At 42.8% G+C, this 17,243-nt stretch overlaps 1 protein-coding gene across 1 annotated transcript in view; it reads left to right on the top strand.

Moving 5' to 3' along the window:
- The window catches only part of LOC143961250 (complement C3-like), a 351,241-nt gene extending 344,634 nt beyond the window's left edge, over positions 1-6,607 (top strand). The window contains exons 40-41 of the mRNA XM_077470486.1: positions 3,732-3,870; positions 6,340-6,607. Of these exons, the coding sequence (XP_077326612.1) occupies positions 3,732-3,870; positions 6,340-6,481 (281 nt within the window). The 3' untranslated portion in view covers positions 6,482-6,607. The remainder of the gene's footprint in view (positions 1-3,731; positions 3,871-6,339) is intronic.
- Positions 6,608-17,243: the final 10,636 nt, after the last annotated feature.

Here is a 17,243-nt window from a genome sequence, read left to right as displayed (position 1 = left end):
TTTTAGGTATCTTACACACTATTAGATTTTCTGCAGATTTTTGTCTTAAGATTTACCAAAACCATATAATATGTGGTCAAACCGTAACCACTTCAGCCCCAGAAGAATTTACCCCCCTTCCTGACCAGAGCACGTTTTGCGATTCAGCACTGCGTTGCTTTAACTGACAACTGCGCAGTCGTCCGACGTGTCTCCCGAACAAAATTGATGTAGATTTTTCCCCACAAATAGAGCTTTCTTTTGGCGGTATTTGATTACCTCTGTGATTTTTATTTTTTGCGCTATAAACAAAAAAATAGCGACAAATTTTGAAAAAAACACATTCTTTTTTACTTTTTGCTATAATAAATATCCCCAAAAAATATATCAACAAAACATTTTTTTCCTCAGTTTAGGCCGATACGTATTCTTCTACATATTTTTGGTAAAAAATATTGCAATAAGCATTTGATTGGTTTGTTAAAGTTTGGTAGAGTTATAGCGTCTACAAAATAGGGGATAGTTTTATGGAATTTTTATTGATAATTTTTTTTTTTTTAACTAGTAATGGCGGCAATCAGCAATTTTATCATGACTGCAACATTATGGCGGACACATCGGACAATTTTGACACATTTTTGGGACCATTGGCATTAATACAGCGATCAATGCTAACAAAAAATTGCATTGATTACTGTAAAAATGTCACTGCCAGTGAAGGGGCGCTGTAAGGGTTAAGTGTGTCCTAGGGAGTGATTCTAACTGTGGGGGGGAGGGGCTGTGTGTGACATGTCACTGATCACCGCTCTCGGTTACAGGGAGCGGTGATCAGTGACAGTGTCATTAGGCAAAAGGGGAAATGCTTGTTTACATTGGCATCTCCCCGTTCTTCCTCACTGTGAGATGATCGCGTGTATGCTCGTGGACATCGAGTCCGCAGGACCCGCGATCATGGTCACGGAGATCCCGGTAGCGCTCACAAGCCGCCTCTTGAAGGGCAACCTACAGGTACATTAATCTGGAAAAAAGAGGAAAAGCCGCGCTTATCAAAGTTTTTGGAGCTTTTTTCACGCAGGTACATTAATCTGCCTGTACGTGCCCTTCTGCCACTGTATATCTGCTTGAGGCGGGAAGCAGTTAAAGGGGTTGTAAAACCTTTGTGTTTTTTCACCTCAGTGCATCCTATGAATTAAAGTGAAAAAACACCTGTCGGTGAAACCAACACCCCAGCTCCCCGTTTTACTTACCTGAGCCCTGGAACTTGACCCGGCGGGGGCGCGCTGTCTGTCTGCCTGGGGTTCTCGGCTCTTGATTGGATAGATTGATAGCAGCTTAGCCTTTGGCTCCCACTGTTGTCAATAAAATCCAATGATGCGGGTGCTGGGGGGATGGGGCAGAGTCATACATTTGGAGGCTATGGACGCCGAATGCTGGACTCTGGAGCGCATCCGCAAGGTAATCCCCTCAGGAGAGCACTTCTCCTAGGGGGTTATCTGATGTAGGGAGGAGCCGCGAGAGCTGCCAGGGGACCCCAGAAGAGGAGGTTCGGGACCACTCTGTGCAAAACGAGCTGCACGGTAGAGGTAACTATGATATGTTTGTTATTTTTCTTTTTGTTTAAATGAACCCTTGCAATCATTTAAGAGTTTCATTTTGTATGCAATCAGGCAAGCCCTTGTACTACCTGGTTTTGGTAAATCTGAAGACAAAAATCTGCAGAAAATCTAATAGTGTGTATGGGGCCTTAGAGACAGGTAGTAATGCTTTCCACTCTCTGAAAACCAATCCATGGTGGATCGCTTAATGAGGGTGGTATAGCAGCAGTTGTCAGGCATTCAGGAGGCAATCCTGCTGCCTTCAGAACATCTTCTGTTTTCTTTATTTTCAATTCCGGGGGGGGGGGGAATTTGTAGTAAAATAAAAATCACACTACAGCTGTGAGTCCATTTGACTAAATGGGCGAGTTTGACAAGCAGAGCCACCTGTCAAATTCTACAGCCCAAATAAAGTCTTTGAGAGAAAAAATAATTAAAAAAATAATTCCCCACCCACACTAAGGGATCTGAATATATATATATATATATATATATATATATATATATATATATATATATATATATATATATATATATATATATATATATATATATATATATATATATATATATATATATATATATATATATATATATATATATATATATATATATATATATATATATATATATATATATATATATATATATATATATATATAAAATAATAAAAAAATGCTGGACAAATGTCACATACATTCACCCAACTCTCACATATTCTGACAATATTTTGATCAATCTGGTAATTTCTTATGATCCTGAGTACCAACCAGTGGCCATAACGTAGTATTTCTCTTGAGGTACTTTGATCAGAAACAGACTACATGATGGCCACTAGATGGCGCTGACAATCACAGTGACTCACTTTATTATTATACAGGATTTATATAGCGCCAACAGTTTACGCAGCGCTTTTCAATGTAAAGGGGACAGTATAGTTACAATACAGCTCAATACAGAGGGAACAGGAGGGCCCTGCTCATGGAGCTTACAATCTAAAGAGAGGGGGGGGTGGTAGGTACCAAAGATAATAGCTGCAGGGGATGATGTGATGGAGGTGACTCAAGTACAGTTCTTAGGTGAAGGTGGGGTCGGCTTCCTTGAACAAATGACTTTTCAAGGATCACCTAAAGGTGGATAGGGTAGGAGCTGACCGGACATAGTGGGGCAGGGAGTTCCAGAGGATGGGAAGGTTCTATAAGTCCTGGAGGTGAGTGTGGGGCAAGGCAGCAAGGGAGCTAGAGAGCACAATGTCTTAGGAGGTACAGAGAGGATGATTTGAGCGATATTTGCAGATGAGGTTGGTGATATAGCTGGGGGCGAAATTGTGGATGGCTTTGTACGTTGTGGTTAGTTTTTTGAATTTTATACATTGGGCTAGTGGGCTACTGGGAGTTTATTAAGTAACTAAGCTAAACTAAACTTTTTTTTTTTCATTTTGGATAGAGTGAGGGAGTTTTTTTGTTTAAACCATTTGTGTCCCATTGCGGAGATTTCCCGTCACTTCCTATCCCATAGCCAAAACAGGAAGTGAGAGGAAATCCCTTCAAAGTGAGGAAATCCCGAGGTGTCCCCAGAAGTAGTACCCCTATTGGAAGATTTTAGGAAGTTCTTTTACTTTCAGTGATTATGGTAAACAGGACAAATTATAAAGTGAATGCTGCTTCAGTAATGTAAGCCTTATAAAGGTGACTATTTCAGAGCTGGAACTATTCCGCTGTGCCTCGACATTACTGAGAGTTGCTGCACCTGTCAGGGAGAATCTAATACTAATGTTTTGGGACTGCTAAGCAAATACTTTGCTACTGAGAAAATGGTGCTTTACCCTCGCTGCACTGCAGGGCTCAGCTTCTAGTGGTCAAGCCGGTGCCCTGGCTGAAGTGTCTCCACACTCGGTCCGCAAGGTATATAATTAATTTCAACTGGCTACTCAGAAACATCCGGTGAAACATGAATATTTATTTGCTATATAGAATTATAAGGCTAACGCATTTCGGCTGTGGCAGCCTTCCTCATAGCACAATGTGTCCCCGCCTCCATGTTGTATATATACATTTTAGCACCCAAAAGTACAATGAAAGTTGGCTACAAAAAAGTGTGCTTCCGCTTGTTTTTTGTTTGGTACCATCTAAGCATTATCTTCCCTGGAAATTATAGGAACCGATGAACTTGCTCAGGGCCAGAAACGGACCTTCATCAGTCATGTTAAATGTCGAGAGGCCTTGAAGTTTAAGAAAGGACTGGATTACATAATATTTGGCAGTTTCAATGATGTATGGCTAACAGCAGCAAATACGTAAGTTTTGTCAAAGCCTTAGGAAGTTAACTAGTGGTCTCATAGATTGAAAAACATTTATACTAAATAAGGGATTTCTAACTTAATTTATTCTCTGCATTAAGATTAAAAAAAAAAAACCTTCTCTGTGCAGCTCCCCCCACCCCATACCTCCCAACTTTTTGAGATAGGAATGAGGGACACCTATCGGCAAAAGTATGCAGGCACAGGACACACCCCTTGGCACACCGCTTAAAGGAGAATTGTACCAAAAAAAAAAACAAGATTAGTTAAACCCACAAGTGCTTTTTTTAACACTATTATTCTTTTATTTTTTTCTTTTGGAATTTACAAATGCAGTAATTTAAAAATCAGATAGCGCTGGAAAACACTTTTTGATAGATAAAACGTGCATCTTACATACATCTATATAGATCAATCCAAAATGAGGGACAAATGAGGAGGAAAGAGGGACAGAGGGACATTACTCCAAATCAGAACAAAAATATTACAGCGCACACATGCAAAACTAACATTTACCTCCAGCAAGGCTTTTTAAAAACACCTAGACATTTTCAAAAAACATTATCAAAAAATATGGGGATTTGGTCACACCATATTGCTATACGGTGCTTAAGCCCACTTACTGCGACAAAGTACCCCATGATTACTGGGTCCTACACAATCCATAGATTGCTCCAAATCGGGAACAGTCCCTCGAAATCGGGGACAGTTGGGAGCTATGCCCCACCCAGTCCCCCCTTATACTCACCTGAGCCCGATCTCAATCCAGCGCTGTGCACGAAAGCAGCAGCTATCTTATCTCTCTCTCTCCTCATTGGTTTGGATACTGCTGTCAATCGCAGCCAATGAAGCGGGAGCAGGGCATGGCTGAGCTGCGCTCTGTGAGTTTTTGGCCCGTGTCTATGAAGGGAGCATGCACGAGTGCCTCAATAGCAAGAGGCTTAGTGGGCACTCGGCAGATGGTGGAGGAGCCAGGAGTGCCAGTGGGGGACCCCAGAAGAGGAGGACAGCTGAAAGAACCATGCCAAAAGATATTTGTTTAAGGTATCGGGTACCAATACTCCTGCAAATGCTTAGTTTCGGTGCTGATACTAAGCATTTACAGGAGTATCGGTACCCGGCCCCAACTGAGTTCCCCCTAGCCCCAGTTGCCCAGGAGGAAGGGACAAGGACCAGATGTACCAGCAGTGCTCAGCTGGTCCCAGGCTCCCAGTTCCAGAGGATCCACCTGAATAAGAAGCTGCATCCAAAATACCCTAGGCCTCAACCCCTACCCCACCCCACCCTCAATTACCCTGCCCCACCCCACCCCACCCTCAACTACCCTGCCCCACCTCACCCCACCCTCAACTACCCTGCCCTCACTTCCCTCCCTTCTCCCCACCCCCACCCTGTCGTCACTTATCTACTACTCCCTCCCACCCTGTCCTCACTTATCTACCACTCCCCCCACACTGTTCTCATTTAACCCCACCCTGTCCTCACCCCAGCCTTACCTAGCTCCCTAACTGCCCCCCAATTGCCCCTCTACCTACCCCTCCTAGTCAATGGGTATCAGTAATTTGAATCGACGAGAGGGTATCGGTTCTCGTATTCAGTTAAATAAATGGTATCAGTGCATCCCTAAACAGAGACTTCGGTTCTATCTGCTGACTAAATAAAGTACTGCATTATATTAAAAAGGAATTATCATCTTTCCTTCTAAAAAATTGTCTGCCCTTGTTATTTTAACTTTGGATAGTAAAACATTATTTTTTTCTGACAGTAAATACCTTATACAGCCCATTTCCTGTTTCTTGTCTGGAAAAAAACCCTAGGCTTTTGACATCATGCACAACTCTCTAACTGGGGAGAGTTTGCCAGGAATGGAGGGGTGTGAGTCAAAAGAGGGCCAATGAGAGCTGCAGAGCTGGAGGTGTGCCTCTGTGTAAATCCAGGAAGTGAACAGGCAGCAGCTTCAGCTGGCCACAATTAAAATGCTTGCAGCCAGACTCAGTGGAGAGAGATTTCTGCAGCATATTTGACAAATACAGACTCACAGTATATATAAAATATTATGCAAAGTGGTTGGAGGGAAGCTTCAGAATGGCAAAGATCTTTTTATTGCAAATTATGTGAGCAGACTGCAGTTCCTCTTTAAATTCTCTAAGCTGTGCCCAGGTAGGGTAAAGGATAAGTAATACTTTTTGTCTCCCTGCAGCTGATCCTTTACCCATTACCCCTCTCCTCCCCATTACTGATTTGCTATGCCTCTGGTTCTGCATTAATATATGTAATCTACAGTATATTGTCGTACATTGTGGTAAACATAACACATAGATGTGAATGGGCTCTAAAGGCTTTTAATGAGCAATCAGTAAGTCCACTTGATACGCGGATTTCGATACACCTCCTGTAGATATCTTATGACCTGATTGGCAGAAAGCCTTCACTGAACTGTTGTTCATTTCTCATCTATTCTCCTAGGTATACCTACATCATCGGGAGCAGATCCTGGGTTGAATGGTGGCCAAACCACAGGGAGTGTCAGGATGAGGAGTATGAGGAGCTCTGTAATGATTTGAGCATCCTTTCTGAAGACATAACCATGTTTGGCTGTGAAAACTGAAGGCTGCCTATATACTTCACTGATGAATACCAGCACAAGTCATACAATATATTTACCGTTTATTTTTCACATTTTGCAGTTTCACTTTTTCGACTTAAAAATAAAGGATATTTTAATGCGTTTAAAGGTCTCCACCAGTTTGGTTCTTTTGGTCCTGTAGTTGTGTGTGTCTGAAGGTGGGGGGATTATTTGAGTGGCATATTAGAATCTGGAGGAAGGCTGTTATCTGGGGGGGGGTCCCTTTGTTTTTAAAAGGGGCTTCCATATTCTGATAAGTGCCACTGCAGACCCCCACAACCGCTGTGCCAGGGTTGTGGGAAAGAGGCCTTTGTCCTCCCGTCAACATCAACAAGGGATAAGGTACTTTGACAGGGAATTTAAGAGCATGTGGGCTCATTTATTTTAAGGGGGGCATAAACATGCTTCCCCCTCTTTCCTGGCCGGTCAAGCTACATGCTTACATAATAATCTTGTAAAGATTTTGGAGGGGGGGGCAGGCATTTTTTGTGTGGGGTTCCTCCTTAAAGGCTAAGTTCAACTCTGTAACAGGTTATATGTTCCACCCCCATTTAGGGTGCAATATGTAACATATTCCAGATCCTGCCTCCTTTCCCTCTGATCCCCCCCTCCCTGTGATCTTCTCCCTGCTGTCACAAGTTACAAACAGCGTGGCCATTACAGTGTCATTCATTCAGTTTCCTGTGAATGCTTTCAAGTACTGTCAACAGGGCCAGTGTTTAACTATTTTGCTCCCTAGACAAGACTAACACCCCCTCCCGCCATGGTGAGGCGGGGGTGTCGTTAGTCTTGCCTATGGCCAGGATCAGAGAGAAGACTCACCAGACTCAGCAGCTACACTCAGGCCGCATACACACGGGCGGACTGTTCGCCCAACTTAGTCCACTGAACAGTGTTTCAGCGGACAGTCCGCTCGTGTGTGGGCTTCAGCGGACTGTTTCAGCGGACAGTTTGACGAACAAAGTCTTACGGAATTTCCGTAAGACAGTCCGTTCAAACTTGGTTTTGTCCGTCCAAACTTGGTTTCAGCGCACAGTCCGCTCGTGTGTAGGCAAGTTGGACGGACTAAGTATCGCGCATGCTCAGAAAGGGTTTACACGGCCGAAGGTTGCATTGCAGTGTATAGGACGTCGTTTTTCTAGTCCCGTCGTACGTGCTGTACACGTCATCACGCACGTTTTCAGCGGACTGTTCGTTCATTGTGTGTGGTCAAGTCCGTTCATGCTAATTTTGGACAGACTGTCTGTCGGATTGTTTGACGAACTAAGTTGGGCGAACAGTCCGCCCATGTGTACGCGGCCTTAGAGACACAGTTCCCATCACCTCCTCTGCCTCCTTAGCTGTGCCTGCCTCCTCTGCTGTGCCCTCCTCACAGGCTGAGCTGCTGCTGATCTCCTATGCAGTAACCGTGATGGATGTCCTCTATGGCTGCTGCTTTCTCTTGTGTTCCAGTGGCCAGGCTAATGGGGAAGTCAGCAGCCATGGCTGCTCCCCGTAGGCAGCAGTGCGCCAGAGGCGCCTGCCTAGTTCGCCTACTGGGAGCACCGGCCCTGACTGTCAGGCATTGCAGATGACAAAGTATGGAAAATCAACCAGCGCAAAAATAAAAACCTAATACAGCAGCTAAAATATCAAGTCCCAAAAAAAGTCAATATCAAGAAGCAGTACAGTGCAAACGGACAAAACATATTCCTAAAAATAAAAACAAAATAAAAATAAAAATTGAAAGGTAATGTATGAATCTAAAAATGGATATATAAACATAGAAGCAGTCCATGTGCTTCACAATAGAAATTATCTTTAGTTGATCATAGGAGACCCAGACAAGAATCCAGTAGCAATGGTCCAATATCAATCAAGCAAGGTGACTTGTGTGACAACCTCCACCACCAAGAGCAATGGTTGCTCACCTCAAGCGATGGACCCCTGAGTATATCAGTCAGGTCAAAACAGCGGTTCCCTTTAAGGGTATAAATCAGCAGAAACACACACTGGTATCTGATGGGGTGCTGGCAACTTGCTCATACCTGCTCAGCGAGGAGGACTACATAGGTCTTCCAACAAAATCCTTAAAGTGTGGATCTGAATTCTCACAGGAAGCAGGCGTATCTTCCCATGAGATATCTCATGGGAAGATATGAGGTGAGCAGCCATTACTCTTGGTGGTGGATGTTGCCACACAAGTCACCTTGCTTGATTGATATTGCATCATTGCCACTGCATTCTTGTCTGGGTCTCCTGTAATCAACTAAAGATAATAATTTCTATTGTGAAGAACATAGACTGCTTCTATGTTTGATATTCATCTTTAAATTTATACATTATTACCTTTCTCACATACTATGAGTATCGCCTCTGGTCTATATCATTATAATATCGTATAAAGTACCATCATCCAGAAATTGTAGTTTTAAAGGAAAAGGCTTAAATGGAAATACCGGGTAGTCGCTCACACCAACCCCATATGTAGTTCCATTCAGCCATATAATGAATTGGACTATACTGGTACTTGGTAATGGAAAAACACTAATGAAAAAAGGTATAAAACAAAACAGTAATCAAATATCACTTGAAGAAGTACAATAATATGCACATCACAGTTATTACCTTTCTATTTTTATTACTATACCCCTGAAGAAGAAACTTTAAAGCAGAACTCCTGGATTGGTAAAAAAATCCCACATTAGTACACCCCCAACACAAAACACTAAACAGTTATTACATTTGTGAAATTCCTTACCATTAAAGAGAAAAGTCGAATTGCATTTTCTGGAAGTCTGCTCTCTAATTCAAAAAATGCATCATGCATTCTGCCAAGGAGACAGTTATTACATCATATCCTCTCCTCTCCCTACACTGTAATCAAACTACATTTCCCATGAATCTTTGGGATTAGAGTGAATGTAGGAGGGTACATGAGGCCTGTACATGTAAATGAGAACAAGCCCACTTCAGCATAAATCACACCACCTCATTCTGCAGCCAGCCAGCCATACTACTCAGTAACACACAGCAGGATAGGTAGGTTACAACCTTATAAATGCAAAGCGTGTTTGTGCTCCTCCTCCAGCCACAACAGCAGATAAACATATTGCCCTTGCTTGATTTCATCATTACTGAACTGTAAACACATTCCATAATTCTATATTATACACACTGTACTCTGCTGTAATTCGGTATTAGAAATAATCCTCCTCATGCTGTAGCTTTGAGATCTTTCTAACAGCAATCAGTGCTTGTATGGTGTATATGAGCACATGCCTAGCTGCACCACAGAAAGAGAGTTGGGACATGCTGCTTTACATCAGCAGCAGGGATGAGCTTTATGTTCGAGTCAAACTCATGTTCGACTCGAATATTGGCTGTTCGCCAATACGCCAGCCGTGTGACGCTTTGATTCTTCTGATACTTCTTAAATAAGGGAGGATGGGGCCACCTGGTGACGTAAATGGGTGACCCCGCCCCCTGTGACAACACGGGGGAAGCCATACGGAAGTCACCGGGTGGCACCACCCTCCAGTATTTAAGACGTGTCAGAAAAATCGAAGCGTCACACGGCTGAAGACTCCCACAGAGGCGGATCGTGTGGACGGACCGGAGAAGAAGCCAGAGCAAGATGCGGGAGAAGAAGGGCGGAGAGAGAAAAAGAAGGAGAAGAAGAAGATGGAGGAACAAGAACAACACCGAAGGAAGACCAGAAGAAAGAAGATGAAAGAAGTAGAAATTAATAAAGGACTTGTCAAAAGCCATCTCTTGTGTTTTTTAACCTTTTTGTCACTTTTTTTTGTGAAATGGTAGGAGTACATTTGTACCCCATTACCAATTCACACAGGGGAGATCCGGGGGTCTTGTTGGCTTTTTTTACCTTTATGTAATTTTGCTGTCAGACTGTTCTAAACACAGGAAACATGCGCCCCTTTACAGACATACTATAGACACCTCCCAGGTATGAAATTTAAAGGAATATTACACTTTTATTGTATCACTTTAAGCATTATTAAAATCACTGCTCCTGAAAAAACGTCAGTTTTTAAAACTTTTTTTGCATTGATACATGTCCCCTGGGGCAGGATCCAGGTCCCCAACACTTTTTATGACAATACCATGCATATAAGCCTTTAAAATTAGCACTTTTGATTATTCATGTTTGTATCCTGTAAACTTTAATGGTGTTTGCGGGTTCGAACAAATTTTTTGCCTGTTCGCATGTTATGGTGCGAACCGAACGGAGGGTGGGGTGTGTTTGGCTCATCCCTAATCAGCAGTATATGTCGGCATGAGAAAAGAACAAAAAAAGTGCAGAGCTTACTTACTAAATAATATCAAAATAATGGTGGAACCCTCTAATGTATAAAAATCTCAATAAACTTCAATATTACCACAATACCGGTCTCTGTGATATGTGACATCACATATAATACACATCCCACTGAAAATTAGACATAAAAATGACTGCAAACTTAGCAGGTATGGTGGAAAACCCCTTCTACAGATATTTGGCAGTGGACAGTGTCCTCACTTATCTACCACTCCCCCCACACTGTTCTCATTTAACCCCACCCTGTCCTCACCCCAGCCTTACCTAGCTCCCTAACTGCCCCCCAATTGCCCCTCTACCTACCCCTCCTAGTCAATGGGTATCAGTAATTTGAATCGACGAGAGGGTATCGGTTCTCGTATTCAGTTAAATAAATGGTATCAGTGCATCCCTAAACAGAGACTTCGGTTCTATCTGCTGACTAAATAAAGTACTGCATTATATTAAAAAGGAATTATCATCTTTCCTTCTAAAAAATCGTCTGCCCTTGTTATTTTAACTTTGGATAGTAAAACATTATTTTTTTCTGACAGTAAATACCTTATACAGCCCATTTCCTGTTTCTTGTCTGGAAAAAAACCCTAGGCTTTTGACATCATGCACAACTCTCTAACTGGGGAGAGTTTGCCAGGAATGGAGGGGTGTGAGTCAAAAGAGGGCCAATGAGAGCTGCAGAGCTGGAGGTGTGCCTCTGTGTAAATCCAGGAAGTGAACAGGCAGCAGCTTCAGCTGGCCACAATTAAAATGCTTGCAGCCAGACTCAGTGGAGAGAGATTTCTGCAGCATATTTGACAAATACAGACTCACAGTATATATAAAATATTATGCAAAGTGGTTGGAGGGAAGCTTCAGAATGGCAAAGATCTTTTTATTGCAAATTATGTGAGCAGACTGCAGTTCCTCTTTAAATTCTCTAAGCTGTGCCCAGGTAGGGTAAAGGATAAGTAATACTTTTTGTCTCCCTGCAGCTGATCCTTTACCCATTACCCCTCTCCTCCCCATTACTGATTTGCTATGCCTCTGGTTCTGCATTAATATATGTAATCTACAGTATATTGTCGTACATTGTGGTAAACATAACACATAGATGTGAATGGGCTCTAAAGGCTTTTAATGAGCAATCAGTAAGTCCACTTGATACGCGGATTTCGATACACCTCCTGTAGATATCTTATGACCTGATTGGCAGAAAGCCTTCACTGAACTGTTGTTCATTTCTCATCTATTCTCCTAGGTATACCTACATCATCGGGAGCAGATCCTGGGTTGAATGGTGGCCAAACCACAGGGAGTGTCAGGATGAGGAGTATGAGGAGCTCTGTAATGATTTGAGCATCCTTTCTGAAGACATAACCATGTTTGGCTGTGAAAACTGAAGGCTGCCTATATACTTCACTGATGAATACCAGCACAAGTCATACAATATATTTACCGTTTATTTTTCACATTTTGCAGTTTCACTTTTTCGACTTAAAAATAAAGGATATTTTAATGCGTTTAAAGGTCTCCACCAGTTTGGTTCTTTTGGTCCTGTAGTTGTGTGTGTCTGAAGGTGGGGGGATTATTTGAGTGGCATATTAGAATCTGGAGGAAGGCTGTTATCTGGGGGGGGGTCCCTTTGTTTTTAAAAGGGGCTTCCATATTCTGATAAGTGCCACTGCAGACCCCCACAACCGCTGTGCCAGGGTTGTGGGAAAGAGGCCTTTGTCCTCCCGTCAACATCAACAAGGGATAAGGTACTTTGACAGGGAATTTAAGAGCATGTGGGCTCATTTATTTTAAGGGGGGCATAAACATGCTTCCCCCTCTTTCCTGGCCGGTCAAGCTACATGCTTACATAATAATCTTGTAAAGATTTTGGAGGGGGGGGCAGGCATTTTTTGTGTGGGGTTCCTCCTTAAAGGCTAAGTTCAACTCTGTAACAGGTTATATGTTCCACCCCCATTTAGGGTGCAATATGTAACATATTCCAGATCCTGCCTCCTTTCCCTCTGATCCCCCCCTCCCTGTGATCTTCTCCCTGCTGTCACAAGTTACAAACAGCGTGGCCATTACAGTGTCATTCATTCAGTTTCCTGTGAATGCTTTCAAGTACTGTCAACAGGGCCAGTGTTTAACTATTTTGCTCCCTAGACAAGACTAACACCCCCTCCCGCCATGGTGAGGCGGGGGTGTCGTTAGTCTTGCCTATGGCCAGGATCAGAGAGAAGACTCACCAGACTCAGCAGCTACACTCAGGCCGCATACACACGGGCGGACTGTTCGCCCAACTTAGTCCACTGAACAGTGTTTCAGCGGACAGTCCGCTCGTGTGTGGGCTTCAGCGGACTGTTTCAGCGGACAGTTTGACGAACAAAGTCTTACGGAATTTCCGTAAGACAGTCCGTTCAAACTTGGTTTTGTCCGTCCAAACTTGGTTTCAGCGCACAGTCCGCTCGTGTGTAGGCAAGTTGGACGGACTAAGTATCGCGCATGCTCAGAAAGGGTTTACACGGCCGAAGGTTGCATTGCAGTGTATAGGACGTCGTTTTTCTAGTCCCGTCGTACGTGCTGTACACGTCATCACGCACGTTTTCAGCGGACTGTTCGTTCATTGTGTGTGGTCAAGTCCGTTCATGCTAATTTTGGACAGACTGTCTGTCGGATTGTTTGACGAACTAAGTTGGGCGAACAGTCCGCCCATGTGTACGCGGCCTTAGAGACACAGTTCCCATCACCTCCTCTGCCTCCTTAGCTGTGCCTGCCTCCTCTGCTGTGCCCTCCTCACAGGCTGAGCTGCTGCTGATCTCCTATGCAGTAACAGTGATGGATGTCCTCTATGGCTGCTGCTTTCTCTTGTGTTCCAGTGGCCAGGCTAATGGGGAAGTCAGCAGCCATGGCTGCTCCCCGTAGGCAGCAGTGCGCCAGAGGCGCCTGCCTAGTTCGCCTACTGGGAGCACCGGCCCTGACTGTCAGGCATTGCAGATGACAAAGTATGGAAAATCAACCAGCGCAAAAATAAAAACCTAATACAGCAGCTAAAATATCAAGTCCCAAAAAAAGTCAATATCAAGAAGCAGTACAGTGCAAACGGACAAAACATATTCCTAAAAATAAAAACAAAATAAAAATAAAAATTGAAAGGTAATGTATGAATCTAAAAATGGATATCAAACATAGAAGCAGTCCATGTGCTTCACAATAGAAATTATCTTTAGTTGATCATAGGAGACCCAGACAAGAATCCAGTAGCAATGGTCCAATATCAATCAAGCAAGGTGACTTGTGTGACAACCTCCACCACCAAGAGCAATGGTTGCTCACCTCAAGCGATGGACCCCTGAGTATATCAGTCAGGTCAAAACAGCGGTTCCCTTTAAGGGTATAAATCAGCAGAAACACACACTGGTATCTGATGGGGTGCTGGCAACTTGCTCATACCTGCTCAGCGAGGAGGACTACATAGGTCTTCCAACAAAATCCTTAAAGTGTGGATCTGAATTCTCACAGGAAGCAGGCGTATCTTCCCATGAGATATCTCATGGGAAGATATGAGGTGAGCAGCCATTACTCTTGGTGGTGGATGTTGCCACACAAGTCACCTTGCTTGATTGATATTGCATCATTGCCACTGCATTCTTGTCTGGGTCTCCTGTAATCAACTAAAGATAATAATTTCTATTGTGAAGAACATAGACTGCTTCTATGTTTGATATTCATCTTTAAATTTATACATTATTACCTTTCTCACATACTATGAGTATCGCCTCTGGTCTATATCATTATAATATCGTATAAAGTACCATCATCCAGAAATTGTAGTTTTAAAGGAAAAGGCTTAAATGGAAATACCGGGTAGTCGCTCACACCAACCCCATATGTAGTTCCATTCAGCCATATAATGAATTGGACTATACTGGTACTTGGTAATGGAAAAACACTAATGAAAAAAGGTATAAAACAAAACAGTAATCAAATATCACTTGAAGAAGTACAATAATATGCACATCACAGTTATTACCTTTCTATTTTTATTACTATACCCCTGAAGAAGAAACTTTAAAGCAGAACTCCTGGATTGGTAAAAAAATCCCCCATTAGTACACCCCCAACACAAAACACTAAACAGTTATTACATTTGTGAAATTCCTTACCATTAAAGAGAAAAGTCGAATTGCATTTTCTGGAAGTCTGCTCTCTAATTCAAAAAATGCATCATGCATTCTGCCAAGGAGACAGTTATTACATCATATCCTCTCCTCTCCCTACACTGTAATCAAACTACATTTCCCATGAATCTTTGGGATTAGAGTGAATGTAGGAGGGTACATGAGGCCTGTACATGTAAATGAGAACAAGCCCACTTCAGCATAAATCACACCACCTCATTCTGCAGCCAGCCAGCCATACTACTCAGTAACACACAGCAGGATAGGTAGGTTACAACCTTATAAATGCAAAGCGTGTTTGTGCTCCTCCTCCAGCCACAACAGCAGATAAACATATTGCCCTTGCTTGATTTCATCATTACTGAACTGTAAACACATTCCATAATTCTATATTATACACACTGTACTCTGCTGTAATTCGGTATTAGAAATAATCCTCCTCATGCTGTAGCTTTGAGATCTTTCTAACAGCAATCAGTGCTTGTATGGTGTATATGAGCACATGCCTAGCTGCACCACAGAAAGAGAGTTGGGACATGCTGCTTTACATCAGCAGCAGGGATGAGCTTTATGTTCGAGTCAAACTCATGTTCGACTCGAATATTGGCTGTTCGCCAATACGCCAGCCGTGTGACGCTTTGATTCTTCTGATACTTCTTAAATAAGGGAGGATGGGGCCACCTGGTGACGTAAATGGGTGACCCCGCCCCCTGTGACAACACGGGGGAAGCCATACGGAAGTCACCGGGTGGCACCACCCTCCAGTATTTAAGACGTGTCAGAAAAATCGAAGCGTCACACGGCTGAAGACTCCCACAGAGGCGGATCGTGTGGACGGACCGGAGAAGAAGCCAGAGCAAGATGCGGGAGAAGAAGGGCGGAGAGAGAAAAAGAAGGAGAAGAAGAAGATGGAGGAACAAGAACAACACCGAAGGAAGACCAGAAGAAAGAAGATGAAAGAAGTAGAAATTAATAAAGGACTTGTCAAAAGCCATCTCTTGTGTTTTTTAACCTTTTTGTCACTTTTTTTTGTGAAATGGTAGGAGTACATTTGTACCCCATTACCAATTCACACAGGGGAGATCCGGGGGTCTTGTTGGCTTTTTTTACCTTTATGTAATTTTGCTGTCAGACTGTTCTAAACACAGGAAACATGCGCCCCTTTACAGACATACTATAGACACCTCCCAGGTATGAAATTTAAAGGAATATTACACTTTTATTGTATCACTTTAAGCATTATTAAAATCACTGCTCCTGAAAAAACGTCAGTTTTTAAAACTTTTTTTGCATTGATACATGTCCCCTGGGGCAGGATCCAGGTCCCCAACACTTTTTATGACAATACCATGCATATAAGCCTTTAAAATTAGCACTTTTGATTATTCATGTTTGTATCCTGTAAACTTTAATGGTGTTTGCGGGTTCGAACAAATTTTTTGCCTGTTCGCATGTTATGGTGCGAACCGAACGGAGGGTGGGGTGTGTTTGGCTCATCCCTAATCAGCAGTATATGTCGGCATGAGAAAAGAACAAAAAAAGTGCAGAGCTTACTTACTAAATAATATCAAAATAATGGTGGAACCCTCTAATGTATAAAAATCTCAATAAACTTCAATATTACCACAATACCGGTCTCTGTGATATGTGACATCACATATAATACACATCCCACTGAAAATTAGACATAAAAATGACTGCAAACTTAGCAGGTATGGTGGAAAACCCCTTCTACAGATATTTGGCAGTGGACAGTGTCCTCACTTATCTACCACTCCCCCCACACTGTTCTCATTTAACCCCACCCTGTCCTCACCCCAGCCTTACCTAGCTCCCTAACTGCCCCCCAATTGCCCCTCTACCTACCCCTCCTAGTCAATGGGTATCAGTAATTTGAATCGACGAGAGGGTATCGGTTCTCGTATTCAGTTAAATAAATGGTATCAGTGCATCCCTAAACAGAGACTTCGGTTCTATCTGCTGACTAAATAAAGTACTGCATTATATTAAAAAGGAATTATCATCTTTCCTTCTAAAAAATCGTCTGCCCTTGTTATTTTAACTTTGGATAGTAAAACATTATTTTTTTCTGACAGTAAATACCTTATACAGCCCATTTCCTGTTTCTTGTCTGGAAAAAAACCCTAGGCTTTTGACATCATGCACAACTCTCTAACTGGGGAGAGTTTGCCAGGAATGGAGGGGTGTGAGTCAAAAGAGGGCCAATGAGAGCTGCAGAGCTGGAGGTGTGCCTCTGTGTAAATCCAGGAAGTGAACA

Source organism: Lithobates pipiens, unplaced genomic scaffold (assembly GCF_037356315.1).
Source record: "Lithobates pipiens isolate NorthernLeopardFrog02 unplaced genomic scaffold, aLitPip1_a1.2 Scaffold_8, whole genome shotgun sequence".
In the NCBI taxonomy this organism is placed as follows: Eukaryota; Metazoa; Chordata; class Amphibia; order Anura; family Ranidae; genus Lithobates; species Lithobates pipiens.
Note: the sequence above shows the minus strand (reverse complement) of the source record. Positions and strands in the feature narration are given on the sequence as shown.